Source organism: Pygocentrus nattereri, chromosome 28, assembly GCF_015220715.1.
Source record: "Pygocentrus nattereri isolate fPygNat1 chromosome 28, fPygNat1.pri, whole genome shotgun sequence".
Lineage (NCBI taxonomy): Eukaryota > Metazoa > Chordata > Actinopteri > Characiformes > Serrasalmidae > Pygocentrus > Pygocentrus nattereri.
Genome location: NC_051238.1, coordinates 27,203,833 through 27,226,443, shown reverse-complemented (window position 1 = coordinate 27,226,443; position 22,611 = coordinate 27,203,833). Strand labels below are relative to the sequence as shown.

General features: G+C 49.2%; 1 protein-coding gene across 5 annotated transcripts; it reads left to right on the top strand.

The window, feature by feature from the left end:
* The first annotated feature begins 7,093 nt into the window (after window positions 1-7,093).
* On the top strand, window positions 7,094-14,902 carry LOC119262748. Of its 5 annotated transcripts, XM_037535962.1 has the most exons (10): window positions 7,094-7,199; window positions 7,308-7,403; window positions 7,484-7,610; window positions 8,110-8,181; window positions 8,652-8,699; window positions 9,351-9,404; window positions 9,505-9,549; window positions 10,238-10,342; window positions 14,204-14,324; window positions 14,684-14,902. In XM_037535962.1, exons 2-9 carry the CDS (start codon window positions 7,333-7,335, stop codon window positions 14,318-14,320), a joined length of 639 nt encoding a protein of 212 aa, XP_037391859.1. In that variant the 5' UTR covers window positions 7,094-7,199; window positions 7,308-7,332; the 3' UTR covers window positions 14,321-14,324; window positions 14,684-14,902. The 5 variants fall into 5 exon arrangements, with proteins under 5 accessions (XP_037391859.1, XP_037391862.1, XP_037391861.1 ...); XM_037535965.1 differs by lacking the exons at window positions 14,204-14,324; window positions 14,684-14,902 and adding an exon at window positions 12,412-14,104; XM_037535964.1 differs by lacking the exons at window positions 14,204-14,324; window positions 14,684-14,902 and adding an exon at window positions 11,760-14,104.
* The last annotated feature ends 7,709 nt before the right edge of the window (window positions 14,903-22,611 follow it).

The following is a 22,611-nucleotide window of genomic DNA, read 5'->3' as shown; positions in this document are numbered from 1 at the left end:
AACCCTAATCTGGACCCTGGCCCTAAACCTAGACTTGATCTTATCCTTAAACCTAACCTTAACCCTGCCCCTAACCCTAACCTTAACCAAACAACCCCCCCCCCCAAAAAAAAACAACCTGAAATTAAATTTGCCCTTAAACCTAAAACCTAACCCTAAACCTAACCTTAACCCTAATCCCAAAACGCTAGCCCTAAAACTTAACCTAACCTGAATCAGATCTGCCCTTAAACCCAAAACCTAACCCTAAACCTAACCTTAACCCTAACCCTAAAACGCTAGCCCTAAAACCTAACCCAACCTGAAATTAAATCTGTCCTTAAACCTAAAACCTAACCCTAAACCTAACCTTAACCCTAATCCCAAAACGCTAGCCCTAAAACCTAACCCAACCTGAAATTAAATCTGTCCTTAAACCTAAAACCTAACCCTAAACTTAACCTTAACCCTAATCCCAAAACACTAGCCCTAAAACCTAACCTAACCTGGAATCAAATCTGTCCTTAAACCTAAAACCTAACCCTAAACCTAACCTTAACCCTAATCCCAAAACACTAGCCCTAAAACCTAACCTAACCTGGAATTAAATCCACCCTTAAACCTAAAACCTACCCCTAAACCTAACCTTAACCCTGGTCCCAAAACGCTAGCCCTAAAACCTAACCTAACCTGGAATTAAATCCACCCTTAAACCTAAAACCTAACCCTAAACCTAATCTAATCTTAACCCTAGTCCCAAAAGAAACCTAACTATAAACACTAGACCCAAAACCTAATCTTAACCCTGCCCTTGCCTTAAACCTAACCTTAACCCCAAACTTAGTTCTTAGTCCCTTGTGGCCATAGCCCTGAATCCTAAATACCCTAACCCTAACCCTAACCCTAACCCTAAACCCTAACCCTAACCCTAACCCTAACCCCTAACCCTAACCCTAACCCTAACCACTCTCCCTAAACCAATCCAAACACTTAACCATACTCCCTAAACCAATCCAAACACTTAACCACTCTCCCTAAACCAATCCAAACACTTAACCACTCTCCCTAAACCAATCCAAACACTTAACCACTCTCCCTAAACCAATCCAAACACTTAACCACTCTCCCTAAACCAATCCAAACACTTAACCACACTCCCTAAACCAATCCAAACACTTAACCATACTCCCTAAACCAATCCAAACACTTAACCACTCTCCCTAAACCAATTCAAACACTTAACCACTCTCCCTAAACCAATCCAAACACTTAACCACTCTCCCTAAACCAATCCAAACACTTAACCACTCTCCCTAAACCAATCCAAACACTTAATCATACTCCCTAAATTATAATAACACTAAAATACAGCCCCTACGCAATCATAACTCTGTTCATCTACTAACACCTAGACTAAAAAACCCCAACACTAAACTAAAAACAGTAAATACTAAACGAAACACACCACAACACAACACACACTACACCACAGCACACCGCACAACACACACTGCACTTCACAACGCACCACACACACCACACTACACACATAGGCAGCACACACAGCGCACTGCACCACACAACAACACACATTACACCACAACACACCGCACAACACAACACAATAGACCAATGGCAACAACTCCACATCCTTAAATGATTAGATAGAGACTTAGAACCTATGAAAACATACCAAAATTCCCCCAAATAGGCGAATTCTCCCAATATGCAAATGAGGAACATCTTCACATCTTTAAATGTTAATAACTTTTAAACAAAATTAGATCGAGACATAGAACTTTTTGCTAATAAAACTACACACTTTTCCCAACAATACTACATCATAAAACCATACGCATTCACCCCGATGGAATTTACTACTGCTAAGACAGACTAGGCTTACCAAAACCACAATACATTTAGGTGGGGGGAGCGCTGATGGTAGAAGCTTGACTCATCCTACATCTTTAAAGGTAAGGGATGAGTCCGCCATTGGTGTACAACCCCAAACAGGAGAGCCAAAGCGGTAGAAGCTTGGTATCTTCCCAGAAAAATTTCAGTGTTGGCTAACACCAGCCTGGAATTCAAAGGGAAGTTATCCGCCGGCTTGGATCTCCGCCCAAGACTGTCTGGGGGGTGACGTATTGCACGGTACCTACCTTCCCGGGGCTTGGAGTCGATCACCTGGCAACGGGTGATTGCGGCACGGTTTCCGATTCTGAGGGTCCTGGGAGGCAGTGATCGGTTCGCGGCTGGCCCTGGGCCTTTGGTCTTTGGATTCCGAGCTCTGGTGTATGCCAGGGTGGGCCTAAAGGCCTGTCTGGCTGACCTGGGTAACCTAGCGGTGCTAACAAAGGGTCAGTTGGGCAGGAGGTAAGTATTCAGCCCCCCTGGGTCCACTAGGACAGCACGCAGGGACGGTGGTCTGGGGCATACAGACCTTAAATGAGCGCCCAGTCTCCTACTTATATTAATAGCAATAACAGTGATAATGACAATAATAATAAAAAGGAAACTAATTACTTTCTAAAGGATAAAATAATTAAATTGGACATGGGACACAAGCCTAGGCATGATCAACCTATGGCTGGCCGCCTCGGACGAAGGTGTATAGTGTTTAAAGGCCGAAACACCTGATGACTCTGAGGTACACTACTGATGATGTGTCCTAAAATTTCTTAATCTACTATTTCTGTACTCTAATTTATCCACATATAAGGAATAATTCTCTTAGATATTTTTAATAATAAGAAAAACTAAAATACCAGGCGATTAGTAGGTAAGCTAACGATAATGTGTCCTAAAATGTCTTAATGTATTATCTCACACCTGTTCGTTCTCTGACTTGCCGTTGTGGGAAGGAGAATGAATAGGTGAAAAACATAGGCCAAATCAGGCCTCGAGGGTGCCCTGCTCAGTCTAGTGGCGCACTTCTCTCTTCACCTCTTTGTTCTTTGCCTCGCGAAGCAGTTAGAAGAATCAAATATAAATACAACTCTAATTTATCCATATATAAGGAATAATTCTCTTAGTAAATTAAAAAACCTAAAATACCAGACTACTAGTAGGTGCCCTAATGATAATGTGTCCTAAAAATTTCTTAAATATATTATCTCACACCTGTTCGTTCTCTGACTTGCCGTTGTGGGAAGGAGAATGAATAGGTGAAAAACATAGGCCAAATCAGGCCTCGAGGGTGCCCTGCTCAGTCTAGTGGCGCACACTTCTCTTCACCTCTTTGTTCTTTGCCTCGCGAAGCAGTTAGAAGAATCAAATATAAATACAACTCTAATTTATCCATATATAAGGAATAATTCTCTTAGTAAATTAAAAAAAAAAAAAAAAAAAAAAAAACCTAAACTACCAGACTACTAGGAGGTGTGCTAATGATAATGGGTCCTAAAATTTCTTAATATTTTATCTCACACCTGTTCGTTCTCTGACTTGCAGTTGTGGGAAGGAGAATGAATGGGTGAAAAACATAGGCCAAGTCAGGCCTCGAGGGTGCCCTGCTCAGTCTAGTGGCGCACTCCTCTCTTCACCTTTTTGTTCTTTGCCTCGCAAAGCATTTAGAAGAATCAAAGATAACTTAGCCCGAATACAATTATAAATAAAAAAAAAAAAGTTTTCCAACAAACAAAAGGAGATTCATCCACAGACGGAGGAACTGAAAGGCCCGATGGCGTGACTTAACAAGCGGTGGCCCGTGCAATACCCTTGAGCTTCCTATCTAACCACGGCTGTTGAGGACAGTTGATGGGGGAAGTCATTGTATGTTCTCTAAACCTAACCCTAACCCTAACCCTAACCCTAATCCCAAACCCAGCCCTAAAACCTAACCGTAAACCCAGCCCTAAAACCTAACCGTAACCCTAAACCCCAGCCCTAACCCTAACCCCTAACCCTAACCCCTAACCCTAACCCCTAACCCTAACCTTTTGCTAATAAAACTACACACTTTTCCCAACAATACTACATCATAAAACCATACGCATTCACCCCGATGGAATTTACTACTGCTAAGATAGACTAGGCTTACCACAATACATTTAAGTGGGGGGAGCGCTGATGGTAGAAGCTTGACTCATCCTACATCTTTAAAGGTAAGGGATGATTTAATAAAGATTAAATATATAATGGTTCATTATCTAGAATGACATTAAATCTTGAGGCAGACAAACTGATATGACAAACTGTTTGATCATATACTTCTATCTCTCCCATAAATATTCTGGATCCCTCTCAAAATAAAGCTATAAACAAGCTTATCACAACTAGCATAGGACAAGTGACTCCAAACATTTCATGGTATAGTGACTAACAGTGTTCAGGATGAAGGTCAAGATGCATAAAAGTTAAAGTAATCACCAAGTCTAACATGGAAAGATGATTAACTACAAGTCCCAAATTACTTTTATCTAACACTCAATAATTGTCTCTTTTTGTGCAGGTTGACTTGCAAGACAGGTGCCGCCTTCATCCAAAAAAAGGTATGAATTGAAGATACAAAAGTTCCTTTAAATGGCTTTGACAAAACAGATTGAATATGACAATGTTTTGTATGTTCTGTATTATTGTGTACTATGTCTTGCAGAAAACCATCTTATTGGACAATTAAACGAAGAGCAAAAGAATGGGTTGATAGAGACACAGAGTCAACTCAGGCAACAGGGTGGGGGCAGAGCCCAAATTTAGAAAAAGAAAACAATACAATAGGTGAAGATGGCGATGATGACAACATAGAATTCATGGACTGCCAAAGTACTGTGTGTGACAGTGACTTTGGTTCCTGTACTAATGATTTGCCTGAATTTAATTCTGGATCTGACTCTGAAACAGAGTGCAACTCTTTACAGGATGAACTTGCGAAATGGGCGGCTGAGCACCACATTACGCACAATGCCGTAAATGCCCTGCTAGCTGTCCTTGGCAAGCATCACCCAACTTTACCTAGAGATGCTAGGACACTGTTAGGTACAGTGAGGTCAAGTGAATTTGCAATTCAGGAGAAAGCCGGTGGTCGTACTGCTACTTTGGTGTGCTTCACTCAATAATGCACATTCTACAAAAAAAAACAAGAGTTTATTGATCAGTAACAAACATTTGAAACTTCAAATCAACATTGATGGGCTGCCACTTTTCAAAATTCTATTCTTGGAACTGTTCTAAACTTACCACACCATGAGCCCGTCACAATTGGACTGTTCTGTGGTGCAAGAAAGCCTGATTCAGCAAGTGAGTTCCTCGATGACCTCGTATCAGAGATAGTTGAGCTGGAAGATGGTTTTGACTTTGAGGGAATCAGGCTACGCTTAAAGGTCTCCTCTGTGGTTTGCGATGCACCGGCACGTGCTTTTGTTAAGTGTGTAAAAGGTCACACAGGGTACCATGGATGTGAGAAATGCACACAGGACGGAGTTTACATGGACAACAGAATGACGTATCCAAGAACGGACATGCCACTCAGAACCGATGAAAGTTTCAAAAATAAGACAGATTCAGATCACCACCTTGGCATTTCACCTTTAGAAAGAACATCTTCGGGAATGGTCTCTGGGTTCCCTCTTGATTATATGCACCTTGTGTGCCTAGGTGTCATGCAGCGACTTCTTCACCTGTGGCTGAAGTTAGGTCCTCTCACTTGTAGGCTGCCTGGGTTTCAGCAAAACCTATTAACAGAGCGACTGCTGGGTGCTCAGAGCTGCGTCCCTGTGGAGTTTGCATGTAAACCAAGGTCTCTCAGAGAAATTGACAGATGGAAAGCCACAGAATTTAGGCAATTTTTATTGTACATGGGCCCTGTCCTGCTCAAAGATGTACTGCACACCGCAGTGTATGAAAATTTTCTGCTTTTGTTTGTGGGAATTTTCATACTCAGCAATAATAGCGTGATCGAGGACTACCTGGGCTATGCCAATGACATATTGGGTCTTTTTGTGTCTCATTTTGGAGAGCTGTATGGCCCTAAATTTGTCTCCTACAATGTTCACAATTTAGTGCATCTTGCACAAGATGTAAAAAACCATGGTGCTCTCGACAGCTTCAGTGCTTTCCAATATGAAACCCACCTGAATAAAATTAAAAAAAAAAGCTCATTAGGAAACCTAGCTGCCGTCTGAGTCGGATTGTAAAGAGACTATCCAGAGAAGCCATGGAGTGACAGCATGGAGAAAAAGACAAGTGTGTCAAAAGAACATACTTCTGGTCCTCTTTCACCACCTTTCTGTGGTGCAACACAGTACAAAGAGCTGGCAACCTCACTCTTCACTGTCAAACTTGACCAAGCCAACAGTCATCTTTATTTGGGGGGGAAAGTTGTCAAGGTTAAAAATATTATGTCTTACAGGAATGAAGTATATGTTGCATACAGTCATTTGAGCAGCATGATCCATTCTTTCAATATCCAGTCATCATCGACAATTGGCATACATTTGGTCCACGGACTTACAAGAACGATAAACTACTGCAAAGTAAACCAAATAGAGGGGAAGGCCTTTGTTATTCCATACAAAGACAAATTTGTGTCAATTCCACTTTTGCATACAAAACAGCAGTAAATCACCATTCAGAACTTGGAATCATATGTTATACATATTTTTAAAGTTATTTGTAGATAGTACTGCAAGTTATACATCAAAAGGTACTGATATGTTCAATACTTTTAGTATTTTGTGATCAACAAGAATTTATTAGATCATAAATCTAATTTTCTTATTACCTGATTTTATGCTGCAAGATCTTAATGAAAAATGGATGTTACAGATAATCATCATCATTGTTCATCATTGTTCTTGATACAGTTTTTTTTTCACCAAACAATCTACATGTACAATTATTTCTATGATAATTTTATTGATTTAATATTTTTTTCCTACAATTAAATTGTTTTTATGAAAACATTGATTTCAAGCTTTGGAATGGCTGTCCAGATGGAAAATTATTTATTTAGGCATTAAATAACTAAAAAAAAAGATCTTACACATTTAATTTTGGGGGTCTGGGGTCTGGTTTCACAATACAGCTCACAATGTACCTCATAGTGGAGTTTGTCAACGAGGGGCAAACTGGACCAGTGGCAAAGTCCTGGTACATGGATGGGTTCTCCTGGTGGCCTCCCTATAAAGATCAAAGCCGGCTTTTAAAAAGTGTTAAAAAAGCTGAGGTCCCCCATCCAGATAAAGGGTGGAAAAAGCACAGTGTGCGAATCCTTTATGAAGCAGGTAATGAAGACATGCATATGTTAACATAGTACAGAACAAAGTATTATTATGTCCTCACCATAGCATGATAGATGGTTCTTTTTCATGGCCGTCATTCTTTCCCCCCAGAATCATTTGATAACGTTGTTTCTAAATGGAAAAAAAGTCATGCTACACGTCAGATCTGAACTCTGACACAGAGATTCTAGGAAAGAGAGTCAGCAAGTAAGCTGTGCATTCTGTACAATTAGTGTTTTAGAACAATTCTGTGATAGAACCCGTTATTAACATACTTTTACTTGTAGAAGAAAAGTATACTCTTCAACGGAGGAAGATGAATCGCCACCGGTGGAAAAAAAAAAAATCCCACTGCCCCAAGACCCCCAGCCCCACCACAGACTTGTAGACAGCCTGGACCTGGAACACATAATGGTATTGCATTTAACTTCACAATAAGGATGCTACCATAATGGTTTATTACTATACGTTTACAGTACTGTGCTAAAGTCAGAGATCACATTTTATTTATCATAACATTAAGTGCAAGTTTTCCACCCTTACCTTTGTTACAGCTGTAATTCTTTTCAGTTTTTCTGCAGAGAGGTTTTCCATAACTACAAAGTTCAGTCTTTGAAGTTGGAGCATTTTCTGCTTCTCACTATCCAAGACATCCCAATGACATTCAAAGACGTTAAGGACTCTTAATATCCTGAAAGAAGGATATGCTGAAATATCCTGAAAAATCAAGAACTTGCAAAAAAAAAATGGTCTCTGACATTTACACAGTCTTCTGTATCTCTGTGAAATATTTAAGTGTAAAGCCACAAATATAAAGAGTGTATTATGCTACAATAGTTAAACCAGCGTAATGTCCCTTAATAATATTGTCCCATATGATACCTATTCCTTACTTATTTTTTTGCATTCTCAGCATTGTACAGCAGCTTCCAGTCGGGAGCAAGAGCAGAGCAAGAGTGGTGCAACAAACCATCAGATGTTCAAGGTATAATGCCTGAAACATTTCCAAGGGTCTTACATCTGTAGCACACTGCCAATTGCCATGAACAAAAATGTAAAGGCTTTCCTGTAATTATAAAAAAAAGCATTTATTAAATCCAAGTACAATCCTTGGATAATCAAGTTATTAAAAGAAAGTACAGGAAAGCAGATAAAAACTACTTCGAACGTTACTACATAGTAGCCCAACAGTAATACAATGTATGCCTCTTTAAACAACTAATATTCTCAAACAATGGCAATTTATAGTATGGCAGTTAACTTACCTTAACTTGTTTCACCTTTAGCCCAGGACAACCAGCAGGGAGACAATATTTATACAGATCTGTCAAAAATGCATGGTAATACCAATCATTAAGTAATATAAAAAGACTGAGATCATCAATATTAATCTGTATCTGTATGGAGTGTAGTCACAAAAATATTACTAACAATATATTTTAAAATTATATTTAGGAAGGCCATTTTCTCCATGGGAACACTCAGGCCATCATATGTCACAGAGTAAGTTTCATAAAATGTTACAAAGGAACTGCCTTTGTCTAAATGTGTTTCAAAAGTTGTTGTCATTGTTCCTTTCCATTTCATGTTCTCTCTCTCTCTCTCTATAACCCTTATTCCCTGTTTATCTGTCTACCTACCGACCGACCTATCTATAGCTCCATCTACCTACAGCTCTAGCTAGAACCCTTATTCCCTAACTACCTACCTACCCATCTATAACTATCTATCTACCTATCCATCTACCTACAGCCCTCTATCTATAACCCTTATTCCCTATCTACCTAACGACCTATCTAGAAATCTCTATCTACAGCTCTAGCTATAACCCTTATTCCCTAGCTATCTACCTACATATCTGTAACTCTAACTTATCTAACTATTCATCTACCTACATCGCTATCTATCTCTCTATCTATAACCATTGTGTCCTGTCTAAGTAATCTTTAACTTTGTCTTTTTTTATTTATATGCACATCTAGTTTAAACACAATCACAAACAAATCAGCCGCATTCTACATCCACTTAAGAGATTGAAAGACGTAGCCTGGAATTGTGGTAAAAAAGGGCCTATTATGAAAATAATTTTAATGGCAATTCTTGTCAGATTTCTAGAATGTATGATTAGTAGTAACAGCAATTTGGTTCCAACAGCCCCTGCCATACAACAAGAGTCTTCTGAGTGGTCAATATCTAACCAGACCCCATGTAAGTTTGATTACTTTACTGAGCAGCCCTGAACAATGATTATAATCAAATATGTGAAATCAAGTTTGTTTCTGCATTTGATTCTGAAATTTCCTTGCAGATAGCTTTCAGGATACAAGACAAAGCCAACAGGTTCTACCTCATGGTAAGTCCAATGTGAGATATACATTCACGGTGAGTTCAATTAAAACATTTAATAATAGCAATGGGTTTCAGGTTTGTAATGTGTACAAATGTTCAGGGACACGTTTATTAAAGCCCTGTTCAGATTTGTTTTTTTTTTTAAATCGGGGGCAACGGTAAAAATCTTTTTACACGTCCTCAGTGGCAAAACTCTCACACCTAGACAGCAGTAAAATGACTCAACAAAAAAGCAAAGTTCTAATACTGTGTCCAATTCCACAGTTGTCATTTGTATTTTATTTTTTTTTTAGATTGTATTGTATTTTTCGCCCTTCGGCTGTAAAAACCTCAATTAGACGTTTCCTATAACCATTGTCCAAATGTTTTTTCAAAGACATTTCTTTAGTTTTATTTGTTTAGTTATATGACCTTCATCTTAATATTGTTACAATGAATATCAAATGTCCACATTTTTAATTATGTTAACAAGACAATGGTTTTCATAGGGTGTCCTAATTTTTCACATTACTGTAAAACAGTCTAGAACATAGAACACAAAACAGTCAAAATATAACAAAAAAAAAAGTATACTATCCAAAACATTTACAGATGTTATCCATAGTCAGTTAATTTCTTACAAGCTAAGAATAAACAGAGCAAAGTCCTGTTTTCTAGGCAGTGACTTTTCCTTTAAATTTCCGTGTTAACAGCACCTACACCACAACAATGGCAAACAGGGTGGAACATGCCCAATACGTATACATGGCCATCTCAGGATACAAGACAAGGCCAGGATGTTCTTTCTCATACAAATGGTGAGTTTACCTTAAACCTTACAAGCCATATACACCCATGCACCTCCTTGTATCTATACTTATTGTCTATTTTATCAGCTCCATTTTGGAGCACGCTGTAGTTTGTGCCGTGGTGGTGGTGTGTTAGTGTGTTGTGCTGGTATGCGCAGATGATACACAGGCCCGTAGCCAGCATTGTGATGGGGGGGGGATCTTTTTCCCCCAAAAGTGGACTTCATTTGGCTCTCTACTCCAATGCCCTCTAAATACACGAGCACACTTCAAACCTTTTAATTTAGACATATTTTATTCATTATAAGTTTGTTGTGAGTCTGTTGTTGCTGTCCTTATTTGTTCGTCTGTTGCTCCCCACTGTTAACATAAATCTGATATAAATGCAAGTGTTACTCAAACTTCCTACATCTGTGATGTGACTTCATTGTCTGTCTCTGTTGCTCACCTCAGTTGTCTGTTGCTATGTTCCATTGTCTCTGTTGCTGCCCTCCATTGTCTGTCTCTGATGTCGCTGTCCTTTATTGCCTGTCTCTCTACTGTTGACATAAATAGATAAGAATTACTTCATGAGGTACACTATCGGTATGGTCATTAAAACTTAAACGAATAATAAACGAAGAATAATAATAATAATGATATAAATTGAAGTGTTCCGTCTTATTCAAATCTTCCTACAACTGTGCTGGGACTTCATTGTCTCTCTCTTTTGCTCACCTAGGTCTGTTGTTGCTCTCCCTCCTCTGTATCTCTGTTGCTGTCTGTCTCTGTTGCTTTTCTTCATTGTCTGTCTATTTTTCCTCTCCATCTTTTGTATCTCGCCTTCTTTTTCTTTATTTTTTAATTGGGTCTTGCCTTCACTGTCTGTCTGTTTTTCCTCTCCTTTAGGGTCATTTTACGGGAAATCGGACACTTTGGAACTCAACCGATACAGATTTTAATCAATCTTTGTGTGCCTTTTTAGTGGCAATGTAGAACCCCAGAACTGCATTTGCATGAATCTGCCACTAATATAAAGGGAGAAATGGACTAAGAATGTTTTAAGTAAGAGGGTAGGGCACTACACATTCAACCTTGATTATGTCAATTTAAATTACAAACCGATGGTTTTGATGCTGTTTGAAAGCTCTTTTCTGGCTCTACAGAGTACACAAACAACATTGAACTCAACAGTTAGGCCCTTTTTAGTGGCAAGGTAGAACTCCAAAACTGCATTTGCATGAATCTGGCACTAATATTTCAGAGGTTGTTCATGACATTGCAGGCTATGTGTGGAAAAGATACTGTCCATTTTAAAATAGTTTGTTTATATTCAGATTTTAGTATTTTAATATCTCATAATTTATACTCGGCTAACTGTTGAGTTCAATGTTGTTTGTTTTTCACTTCCCTTTCGCAATGATAATGTGATGATGCCTAATAACAGAGAAGTGGCAATCCAGCGTGCGGCGAGTCTTGCAAAAAGGTTAAAAGGGGATAAAAGCTTCCAAGCAGAGTACAAGCAATTCATGGACAAAATGTTGGAACAGGACTATGCTGAGAAGATACCGTTGGATCAATTACACGTTGTTGAGGTTAAAATATGGTACATACCACATCATGGTGTTTACCACAGACGTAAAGGTACTTTACGTGTTGTGTTTGATTGTACCTCATCGTTTCAAAACACCTCCCTCAATAAAGAGTTACTTCAGGGTCCTGATCTGACAAACAATCTACTAGGTGTGCTCATGCGATTCCGTCAAGGACACATAGCCTTAATGGCGGATATCCAAGCTATGTTTCATCAAGTGAGGGTCCATAGAATACATGTGGACTTTCTCAGATTTCTGTGGTGGCCAGATGGAGATTTTGAGAAGATTACTGTATCAAAGTGCATCTTTTTGGTGCTATTTCATCACCCAGTTGTGCAAACTTTGCTCTGCAAAAAACTGCTCAAGACAACCAGCACAACTATGACAAAGAGGTAATTGAGACAATTCAAAACGATTTCTATGTCGATGACTGCCTCAAGACTGCAGACACAGAAATCCATGCTATTAAATTGCACAAAGGCCTCTCTGATTTGTGTTCCACAGGAGGATTCAAGCTTACTAAATGGGTCAGTAATAGCAAGAAAGTGCTAGAAGTCATCCCTGAAAATGAAAGAGCAAACATGGTAAAGGATCTGGAGTTGGACAAGAAAGATCCTTCAATTGAAAAAGTGCTTGGGATTCAGTGGAACTTGGAGGATGACACATTTGGATTTAAAGTGTCTGTGAATAGAAAGCCCCTCACTAGAAGAGGGATTTTATCCACTGTAAGTTCCATATATGATCCTTTAGGATTTCTTGCACCCTTTGTTTTAAAAGGCAAGCAGATTTTGCAGGCTCTCTGCAAGTCAGGCTGTGGTTGGGATAAAGTCATTTCTGATGCTATGCTCAATCAATGGAAGACATGGCTACAAGACACTGAACATCTCTCTGGTTTGAGAATCAATAGATGTATGAAACCAAAAGGCTTTGGCACTGTCATATCAGCTCAGCTGCATCACTTCTGTGATGCCAGTGAAGTAGGTTATGGTACTGTTAGCTACATCAGGTTCGCCAGTGACAGAAATGTACACGTTAGCTTAGTCAGTTCTCAAGGATATTAATAATGAACAAACAAGATTTTCAACCTTTGTGACCAACCGACTCACTGTCATCAGAGATCTTACAACAAAAGAGCAATGGAGATATGTAGGTTCAGCCAACAACCCGGCTGATGCTGCATCACGGGGTGTAACAGCAGCCTCCCTAATGTCCAAACACTGATGGACACTTGACTCGGAACCCCTGACACCTAATCATCTACCAAGAATGAAAGTTCAACAAGTCATACCCCCTGGGATCTTTCAGAGCACTGACTTGTATGTACGAAGAAGATGGAAACAGGTACAGTACATCACAGACCTATTCTGGAAACGGTGGATAAGGGAGTATCTTCCCATTATGCAAAAGAGATCCAAATGGAATTTGATCAAAAGGAACTTCCTGCCAAATGACTTAGAGGTCATCGTTGATGACAAAGCACCAAGAAATTCGTGGTTGCTAGGGAGGATTCTGAAGACTTTTCCAGATAAACAAGGTCTTGTCCGAGCAGCTTTGATCAAGACCAAGAACACTGTCCTGCAAAGACCAGTCAGTAAGCTCTGCTTGCTGATGGAAACATCGCAACAGTGATGGACCAGTGGTAAAGGCTGGATCCCAACGGTGGGTTAAGTGCTAGTAACCTCTAACCCCCAACTTTAAGAGGACAACTAAGGACTGATGAGTATTTTGTGTTTTTTGACATTATTGATTTACATTTTGTTGATTTAGACAATATCGTATGTAGATATGAATATAGATGTTTGCTCTGAAATTAATATAATCAGATGAAGTACTAGCAAAAAGAGTGAATGGTATATATGAATATGCTTTCTGGCTCCTCTTATTTAGATGCTATAATTGTGAGATACACAATTAGGGGCCAGGTGTTGGAGCCATTTTTATCTTTAATTTTCTAGGTCACTTGTGTTTGTACCCAACTAAATGTCTCCCTCATGTGGTGCATACCGGTCACTGCATCCATGTTTTCAGGGTTATCGGGTCCTTGACTTAAGGGAAATGGGTAGACCTAGCTAGTGCCCAGTCAGAAGAGCAAACAGTTTTTCCACCGCAGTCTGTAATTGATTTGTTTATTTATTTTGAGTTTTTTGTTAATTTCATATATTATGCTTTGTTTGAATAAACATCAACTAAACCTTAAGACAGCATCTGCGTGTGAACTGAAGTTTGGCTGGGACACATTCATTTGCCAAAGTTTTGCGAGTGTAAGCCTTAATGTGACTGGCTTTTGTCTTGCCAGAGCCACAAAGACAAAGAAACTACTGGTTGTTCAAGCAAACCCTGTTCAAGACTTGAAGCGTCAAATTGGCAGAAGCAGAATTTACATACTACCCAATTCACACGTATCTCTTTATAGACAGGTGGGCCATGATTGCATTACTTTTTTAAATTAAACTGAACTTTTCTTAAGGAAGAAAATGATTCAGTAACTTTGTATTTACATCTATGCCTGAGTTCTATTTTGTTTTGCTTTAGGCTTATTTACTTCCTTGTGCTGGCACAATCTTCGAAATATACCATAATAGTTTGTCATTGCTTAGGTTCAGTGCTGGATAAAGTGCAGTGAAAATGTGTATAGGTAAAACCTGCTAATTGAAGTTGTTTGCATTATTTGAGGTCATTAACTTATCATTTAGTTAATGATCTGATCTCTGTGAATATTTAGGAAAATAAACTGAAAAGTAATTTGAATACAAGAATATTGAAAATGTTTGTGCAGGCTACAGCATCCCTGAGTCAGAGCAGTGAAGGAAGATCCAGTGTTATTTCAGCAGCTGAGACGAGAAACAGTCCAGTACTTCCACAGCTGTGCCAGGTAGAAGCTAATACGGGTTGTTGAGGTTCAGAACATTTCACAGTTTGCTGATTTTCCTGCTCCAACACACGTTTCAGCTCATGTGCTCTTTGTAATTAGCCAATAAGATAAGGGTAGTTCTTAGTCAACGGAGAAAAGTAGTATTATGCTATCTAGTTGCTTAATTATTTTGAAACTTAGATTTTTTATAATTCTGTTTTTGGGTAAATAATCATTCATTATGAACAGAGGACTGCAATAATTCTTACAGGTCTCCCCCAGTGTACATTCTGAAATGGCCACAAGTGCATCAGCGTCAGAAAGTAATGTTGTAGACCTGACAGGCCAGGTGGTTTGCCATTTACATCTAACATTATTTTGTGAACGCAGTTTAGGAATTTTTGAAACACTGTAATTGACAAATTTAGCAATGCTGTCTCTGTTGTAGGATGAAAATAATGGCCACATATATGTAAATGCTGGCACTCCTGAGACCACTCTCTCGTGGTCTCGCTCGGTCGCGCGCGCTCTCTAGGGGTCTCGCTCGGTCGCGCGCGCTCTCTAGGTGTCTCGCTCGGTCGCGCGCGCTCTCTAGGTGTCTCGCTCGGTCGCGCGCGCTCTCTAGGTGTCTCGCTCGGTCGCGCGCGCTCTCTCGGTGCCTCGCTCGGTCGCGCGCGCTCTCTAGGTGCCTCGCTCGGTCGCGCGCGCTCTCTCGGGGTCTCGCTCGGTCGCGCGCGCTCTCTAGGTGTCTCGCTCGGTCGCGCGCGCTCTCTAGGTGTCTCGCTCGGTCGCGCGCGCTCTCTCGGTGCCTCGCTCGGTCGCGCGCGCTCTCTCGGTGCCTCGCTCGGTCGCGCGCGCTCTCTCGGTGCCTCGCTCGGTCGCGCGCGCTCTCTCGGTGCCTCGCTCGGTCGCGCGCGCTCTCTCGGTGCCTCGCTCGGTCGCGCGCGCTCTCTCGGTGCCTCGCTCGGTCGCGCGCGCTCTCTCGGTGCCTCGCTCGGTCGCGCGCGCTCTCTCGGTGCCTCGCTCGGTCGCGCGCGCTCTCTCGGTGCCTCGCTCGGTCGCGCGCGCTCTCTAGGTGCCTCGCTCGGTCGCGCGCGCTCTCTAGGTGTCTCGCTCGGTCGCGCGCGCTCTCTAGGTGTCTCGCTCGGTCGCGCGCGCTCTCTAGGTGTCTCGCTCGGTCGCGCGCGCTCTCTAGGGGTCTCGCTCGGTCGCGCGCGCTCTCTCGGGGTCTCGCTCGGTCGCGCGATCTCTCTCGGTGTCTCGCTCGGTCGCGCGATCTCTCTCGGTGTCTCGCTCGGTCGCGCGATCTCTCTCGGGGTCTCGCTCGGTCGCGCGATCTCTCTCGGGGTCTCGCTCGGTCGCGCGCTCTCTCTCGGTGCCTCGCTCGGTCGCGCGCGCTCTCTCGGTGCCTCGCTCGGTCGCGCGCGCTCTCTCGGTGTCTCGCTCGGTCGCGCGCGCTCTCTCGGTGTCTCGCTCGGTCGCGCGCGCTCTCTCGGTGTCTCGCTCGGTCGCGCGCGCTCTCTAGGTGCCTCGCTCGGTCGCGCGCGCTCTCTCGGTGCCTCGCTCGGTCGCGCGCGCTCTCTCGGTGCCTCGCTCGGTCGCGCGCTCTCTCTCGGGGCCTCGCTCGGTCGCGCGCTCTCTCTCGGGGCCTCGCTCGGTCGCGCGCTCTCTCTCGGGGCCTCGCTCGGTCGCGCGCTCTCTCTCGGTGCCTCGCTCGATCGGTCGCGCGCTCTCTCTCGGTGCCTCGCTCGGTCGCGCGCGCTCTCTAGGTGCCTCGCTCGGTCCGCGCGCTCTCTCGGGGCCTCGCTCGTTCGCGCGCTCTCTCTCGGGGCCTCGCTCGGTCGCGCGCTTTCTCTCGGGGCCTCGCTCGGTCGCGCGCGCTCTCTAGGTGCCTCGCTCGGTCGCGCGCGCTCTCTAGGTGCCTCGCTCGGTCGCGCGCGCTCTCTAGGTGCCTCGATCGGTCGCGCGCGCTCTCTCGGTGCCTCGCTCGGTCGCGCGCGCTCTCTCGGTGCCTCGCTCGGTCGCGCGCGCTCTCTAGGTGCCTCGCTCGTTCGCGCGCTCTCTCTCGGGCCTCGCTCGGTCGCGCGCGCTCTCTCGGTGCCTCGCTCGGTCGCGCGCGCTCTCTCGGTGTCTCGCTCGGTCGCGCGCGCTCTCTAGGTGTCTCGCTCGGTCGCGCGCGCTCTCTAGAGCGAGACCCCGAGCGAGGTGTCTCGCGCGCTCTCTCGGTGTCTCGCTCTTTCGCGCGCTCATCTCGGTGTCGTCGCTCGGTCGCGCGCGCTCTCTCGGTGTCTCGCTCGGTCGCGCGCGCTCTCTCGGTCTCTCGGTCTCTCGCTCGGTCGCGCGCGCTCTCTAGGTGTCTCGCTCGGTCGCGCGCGCTGTCTAGGTGTCTCGCTCGGTCGCGCGCGCTCTCTCGGTGCCTCGCTCGGTCGCGCTCGCTCTCTAGAGCGAGACCACGAGCGAGGTGTCTCGCGCGCTCTCTAGGTGTCTCGCTCGGTCGCTCTCTAGGTGTCTCGCTCGGTCGCGCGCGCTCTCTAGGTGCCTCGCTCGGTCGCGCGCGCTCTCTAGGTGTCTCGCTCGGTCGCGCGCGCTTTCTAGGTGTCTCGCTCGGTCGCGCGCGCTCTCTAGAGCGAGACCCCGAGCGCCGGCAGCGCGCTCTCTCGGTGCCTCGCTCGGTCGCGCGCTCTCTCTCGGTGCCTCGCTCGGTCCGCGCTCTCTCTCGGTGCCTCGCTCGGGCTCGGTCGCGCGCTCTCTCTCGGTGCCTCGCTCGGTCGCGCGCTCTCTCTCGGTGCCTCGCTCGGTCGCGCGCTCTCTCTAGGTGCCTCGCTCGGTCGCGCGCTCTCTCTCGGGGCCTCGCTCGGTCTGCGCGCTCTACTCTCGGTGCCTCTGCTCGGTCGCGCGCTCTCTCTCGGGCCCTCGCTCGGTCGCGCGATCTCTCTCGGGGCCTCGCTCGGTCGCGCGCGCTCTCTAGGTGTCTCGCTCGGTCGCGCGCGCTCTCTCGGTGTCTCGCTCGGTCGCGCGATCTCTCTCGGTGTCTCGCTCGGTCGCGCGCTCTCTCTCGGTGCCTCGCTCGGTCGCGCGATCTCTCTCGGTGCCTCGCTCGGTCGCGCGCTCTCTCTCGGTGCCTCGCTCGGTCGCGCGCTCTCTCTAGTGGTCTCGCTCGGTCGCGCGCTCTCTCTCGGTGTCTCGCTCGGTCGCGCGCTCTCTCTCGGGGATCTCGCTCGGTCGCGCGCTCTCTCTCGGTGCCTCGCTCGGTCGCGCGCTCTCTCTCGGTGCCTCGCTCGGTCGCGCGCTCTCTCTCGGTGCCTCGCTCGGTCGCGCGCTCTCTCTCGGTGCCTCGCTCGGTCGCGCGCTCTCTCTCGGTGCCTCGCTCGGTCGCGCGCTCTCTCTCGGTGCCTCGCTCGGTCGCGCGCTCTCTCTCGGTGCCTCGCTCGGTCGCGCGCTCTCTCTCGGTGCCTCGCTCGGTCGCGCGATCTCTCTCGGGGTCTCGCTCGGTCGCGCGATCTCTCTCGGGGTCTCGCTCGGTCGCGCGATCTCTCTCGGGGCCTCGCTCGGTCGCGCGATCTCTCTCGGGGTCTCGCTCGGTCGCGCGCTCTCTCTCGGGGTCTCGCTCGGTCGCGCGCTCTCTCTAGTGGTCTCGCTCGGTCGCGCGCTCTCTCTCGTGGTCTCGCTCGGTCGAGCGATCTCTCTCGGGGTCTCGCTCGGTCGCGCGCGCTCTCTCGGTGCCTCGCTCGGTCGCGCGCGCTCTCTAGAGCGAGACCCCGAGCGAGGTGTCTCGCGCGCTCTCTAGGTGTCTCGCTCGGTCGCGCGCGCTCTCTAGGTGTCTCGCTCGGTCGCGCGCGCTCTCTCGGTGCCTCGCTCGGTCGCGCGCGCTGTGTGTTTGTCTGTGTGTGAGTCTGTCTGTGTGTGTCTGTCTGTGTGTTTGTCTGTCTGTCTGTTTGTTTGTTTGTCTGTGTGTTTGTCTCTGTGTTTGTCACTGCGCTCTCTCGGTGTCTCGCTTTGTAGCGCGATCTCTCTAGGTGTCTCGCTTGGTCGCGCGCGCTCTCTAGGTGTCTCGCTCGGTCGCGCGCGCTCTCTAGGTGCCTCGCTCGGTCGCGCGCGCTCTCTAGGTGTCTCGCTCGGTCGCGCGCGCTCTCTAGGTGCCTCGCTCGGTCCGCGCTCTCTCTCGGTGTCTCGCTCGGTCGCGCGCTCTCTCTCGGTGCCTCGCTTTCTCTCGGTGCCTCGCTCGGTCGCGCGCTCTCTCTCGGTGCCTCGCTCGGTCGCGCGCTCTCTCTCGGTGCCTCGCTCGGTCGCGCGCACTCTCGGTGCCTCGCTCGGTCGCGCGCTCTCTCTCGGTGCCTCGCTCGGTCGCGCGCTCTCTCTCGGTGCCTCGCTCGGTCGCGCGCTCTCTCTCGGTGCCTCGCTCGGTCGCGCGCTCTCTCTCGGTGCCTCGCTCGGTCGCGCGCTCTCTCTCGGTGCCTCGCTCGGTCGCGCGCTCTCTCTCGGTGCCTCGCTCGGTCGCGCGCTCTCTCTCGGTGCCTCGCTCGGTCGCGCGCTCTCTCTCGGTGCCTCGCTCGGTCGCGCGATCTCTCTCGGTGCCTCGCTCGGTCGCGCGATCTCTCTCGGGGTCTCGCTCGGTCGCGCGATCTCTCGCGGGGTCTCGCTCGGTCGCGCGATCTCTCTCGGGGTCTCGCTCTCTCTCGGGGTCTCGCTCGGTCCCGCGATCTCTCTCGGGGTCTCGCTCGGTCCCGCGATCTCTCTCGGGGTCTCGCTCGGTCGCGCGATCTCTCTCGGGGTCTCGCTCGGTCGCGCGATCTCTCTCGGGGTCTCGCTCGGTCGCGCGATCTCTCTCGGGGTCTCGCTCGGTCGCGCGATCTCTCTAGTGGTCTCGCTCGGTCGCGCGATCTCTCTAGTGGTCTCGCTCGGTCGCGCGATCTCTCTAGTGGTCTCGCTCGGTCGCGCGATCTCTCTAGTGGTCTCGCTCGGTCGCGCGCTCTCTCTCGGTGCCTCGCTCGGTCGCGCGCTCTCTCTCGGTGCCTCGCTCGGTCGCGCGCTCTCTCTCGGTGCCTCGCTCTTTCGCGCGCTCTCTCTCGGTGCCTCGCTCTTTCGCGCGCTCTCTCTCGGTGCCTCGCTCTTTCGCGCGCTCTCTCTCGGTGCCTCGCTCGGTCGCGCGCTCTCTCTCGGTGCCTCGCTCGGTCGCGCGCTCTCTCTCGGTGCCTCGCTCGGTCGCGCGATCTCTCTCGGGGTCTCGCTCGGTCGCGCGATCTCTCTCGGGGTCTCGCTCGGTCCCGCGATCTCTCTCGGGGTCTCGCTCGGTCGCGCGATCTCTCTCGGGGTCTCGCTCGGTCGCGCGCTCTCTCTCGGGGTCTCGCTCGGTCACGCGCTCTCTCTAGTGGTCTCGCTCGGTCGCGCGCTCTCTGTCGGTGCCTCGCTCGGTCGAGCGATCTCTCTCGGGGTCTCGCTCGGTCGCGCGCGCTCTCTCGGTGCCTCGCTCGGTCGCGCGCGCTCTCTAGAGCGAGACCCCGAGCGAGGTGTCTCGCGCGCTCTCTAGGTGTCTCGCTCGGTCGCGCGCGCTCTCTAGGTGTCTCGATCGGTCGCGCGCGCTCTCTCGGTGCCTCGCTCGGTCGCGCGCGCTCTCTCGGTGTCTGTTTGTCTGTGTGTGTTTGTCTGTGTGTGTGTTTCTGCGTGTGAGTCTGTCTGTGTGTGTCTGTCTGTGTGTTTGTCTGTCTGTCTGTCTGTCTGTTTGTTTGTGTGTTTGTCTCTGTGTTTGTCACTGCGCTCTCTCGGTGTCTCGCTTTGTAGCGCGATCTCTCTAGGTGCCTCGCTCGGTCGCGCGCGCTCTCTCGGTGCCTCGCTCGGTCGCACGCTCTCTCTCGGTGCCTCGCTCGGTCGCGCGCTCTCTCTCGGTGCCTCGCTCGGTCGCGCGCTCTCTCTCGGTGCCTCGCTCGGTCGCGCGCTCTCTCTCGGTGCCTCGCTCGGTCGCGCGCTCTCTCTCGGTGCCTCGCTCGGTCGCGCGATCTCTCTCGGGGTCTCGCTCGGTCGCGCGATCTCTCTCGGGGTCTCGCTCGGTCGCGCGATCTCTCTCGGGGTCTCGCTCGGACGCGCGATCTCTCTCGGGCCGCTCGTCGCTCTCTCTCGGGGTCTCGCTCGGTCCGCGCGATCTCTCTCGGGGTCTCGCTCGGTCCCGCGATCTCTCTCGGGGTCTCGCTCGGTCGCGCGATCTCTCTCGGGGTCTCGCTCGGTCGCGCGATCTCTCTCGGGGTCTCACTCGGTCGCGCGATCTCTCTCGGGGTCTCGCTCGGTCGCGCGATCTCTCTCGGGGTCTCGCTCGGTCGCGCGATCTCTCTAGTGGTCTCGCTCGGTCGCGCGATCTCTCTAGTGGTCTCGCTCGGTCGCGCGATCTCTCTAGTGGTCTCGCTCGGTCGCGCGATCTCTCTAGTGGTCTCGCTCGGTCGCGCGATCTCTCTAGTGGTCTCGCTCGGTCGCGCGCTCTCTCTCGGTGCCTCGCTCGGTCGCGCGCTCTCTCTCGGTGCCTCGCTCGTTCGCGCGCTCTCTCTCGGTGCCTCGCTCGTTCGCGCGCTCTCTCTCGGTGCCTCGCTCGGTCGCGCGCTCTCTCTCGGTGCCTCGCTCGGTCGCGCGCTCTCTCTCGGTGCCTCGCTCGGTCTCGCGCTCTCTCTCGGTGCCTCGCTCGGTCGCGCGATCTCTCTCGGGGTCTCGCTCGGTCGCGCGATCTCTCTCGGGGTCTCGCTCGGTCGCGCGATCTCTCTCGGGGTCTCGCTCGGTCCGCGCTCTCTCTCGGGGTCTCGCTCGGTCCCGCGATCTCTCTCGGGGTCTCGCTCGGTCCCGCGATCTCTCTCGGTGTCTCGCTCGGTCCCGCGATCTCTCTCGGGGTCTCGCTCGGTCCCGCGATCTCTCTCGGGTTCCTCGCTCGGTCGCGCGATCTCTCTCGGGGTCTCGCTCGGTCGCGCGATCTCTCTCGGGGTCTCGCTCGGTCGCGCGATCTCTCTCGGGGTCTCGCTCGGTCGCGCGATCTCTCTCGGGGTCTCGCTCGGTCGCGCGATCTCTCTCGGGGTCTCGCTCGGTCGCGCGATCTCTCTCGGGGTCTCGCTCGGTCCCGCGATCTCTCTCGGGGTCTCGCTCGGTCCCGCGATCTCTCTCGGGGTCTCGCTCGGTCGCGCGATCCCTCTAGTGGTCTCGCTCGGTCGCGCGATCTCTCTAGTGGTCTCGCTCGGTCGCGCGCTCTCTCTCGGTGCCTCGCTCGGTCGCGCGCTCTCTCTCGGTGCCTCGCTCGGTCGCGCTCTCTCTAGGTGTCTCGCTCGGTCGCGCGCGCTCTCTAGGTGTCTCGCTCGGTCGCGCGCGCTCTCTAGGTGTCTCGCTCGGTCGCGCGCGCTCTCTAGGTGTCTCGCTCGGTCGCGCGCGCTCTCTAGGTGTCTCGCTCGGTCGCGCGCGCTCTCTAGGTGTCTCGCTCGGTCGCGCGCGCTCTCTAGGTTCCTCGCTCGGTCGCGCGCGCTCTCTAGGTGTCTCGCTCGGTCGCGCGCGCACTCTAGGTGTCTCGCTCGGTCGCGCTCGCACTCTAGGTGTCTCGCTCGGTCGCGCGCGCTCTCTAGGTGTCTCGCTCGGTCGCGCGCGCTCTCTCGGGGTCTCGCTCGGCCGCGCGAGCTCTCTCGGGGCCTCGCTCGGCCGCGCGCTCTCTCGGTGCCTCGCTCGGTCGCGCGCTCTCTCTAGGTTTCTCGCTCGGTCGCGCGCGCTCTCTAGGTGTCTCGCTCGGTCGCGCGCGCTGTCTAGGTGTCTCGCTCGGTCGCGCGCGCTCTCTAGGTGTCTCGCTCGGTCGCGCGCTCTCTCTAGGTGTCTCGCTCGGTCGCGCGCGCTCTCTCGGT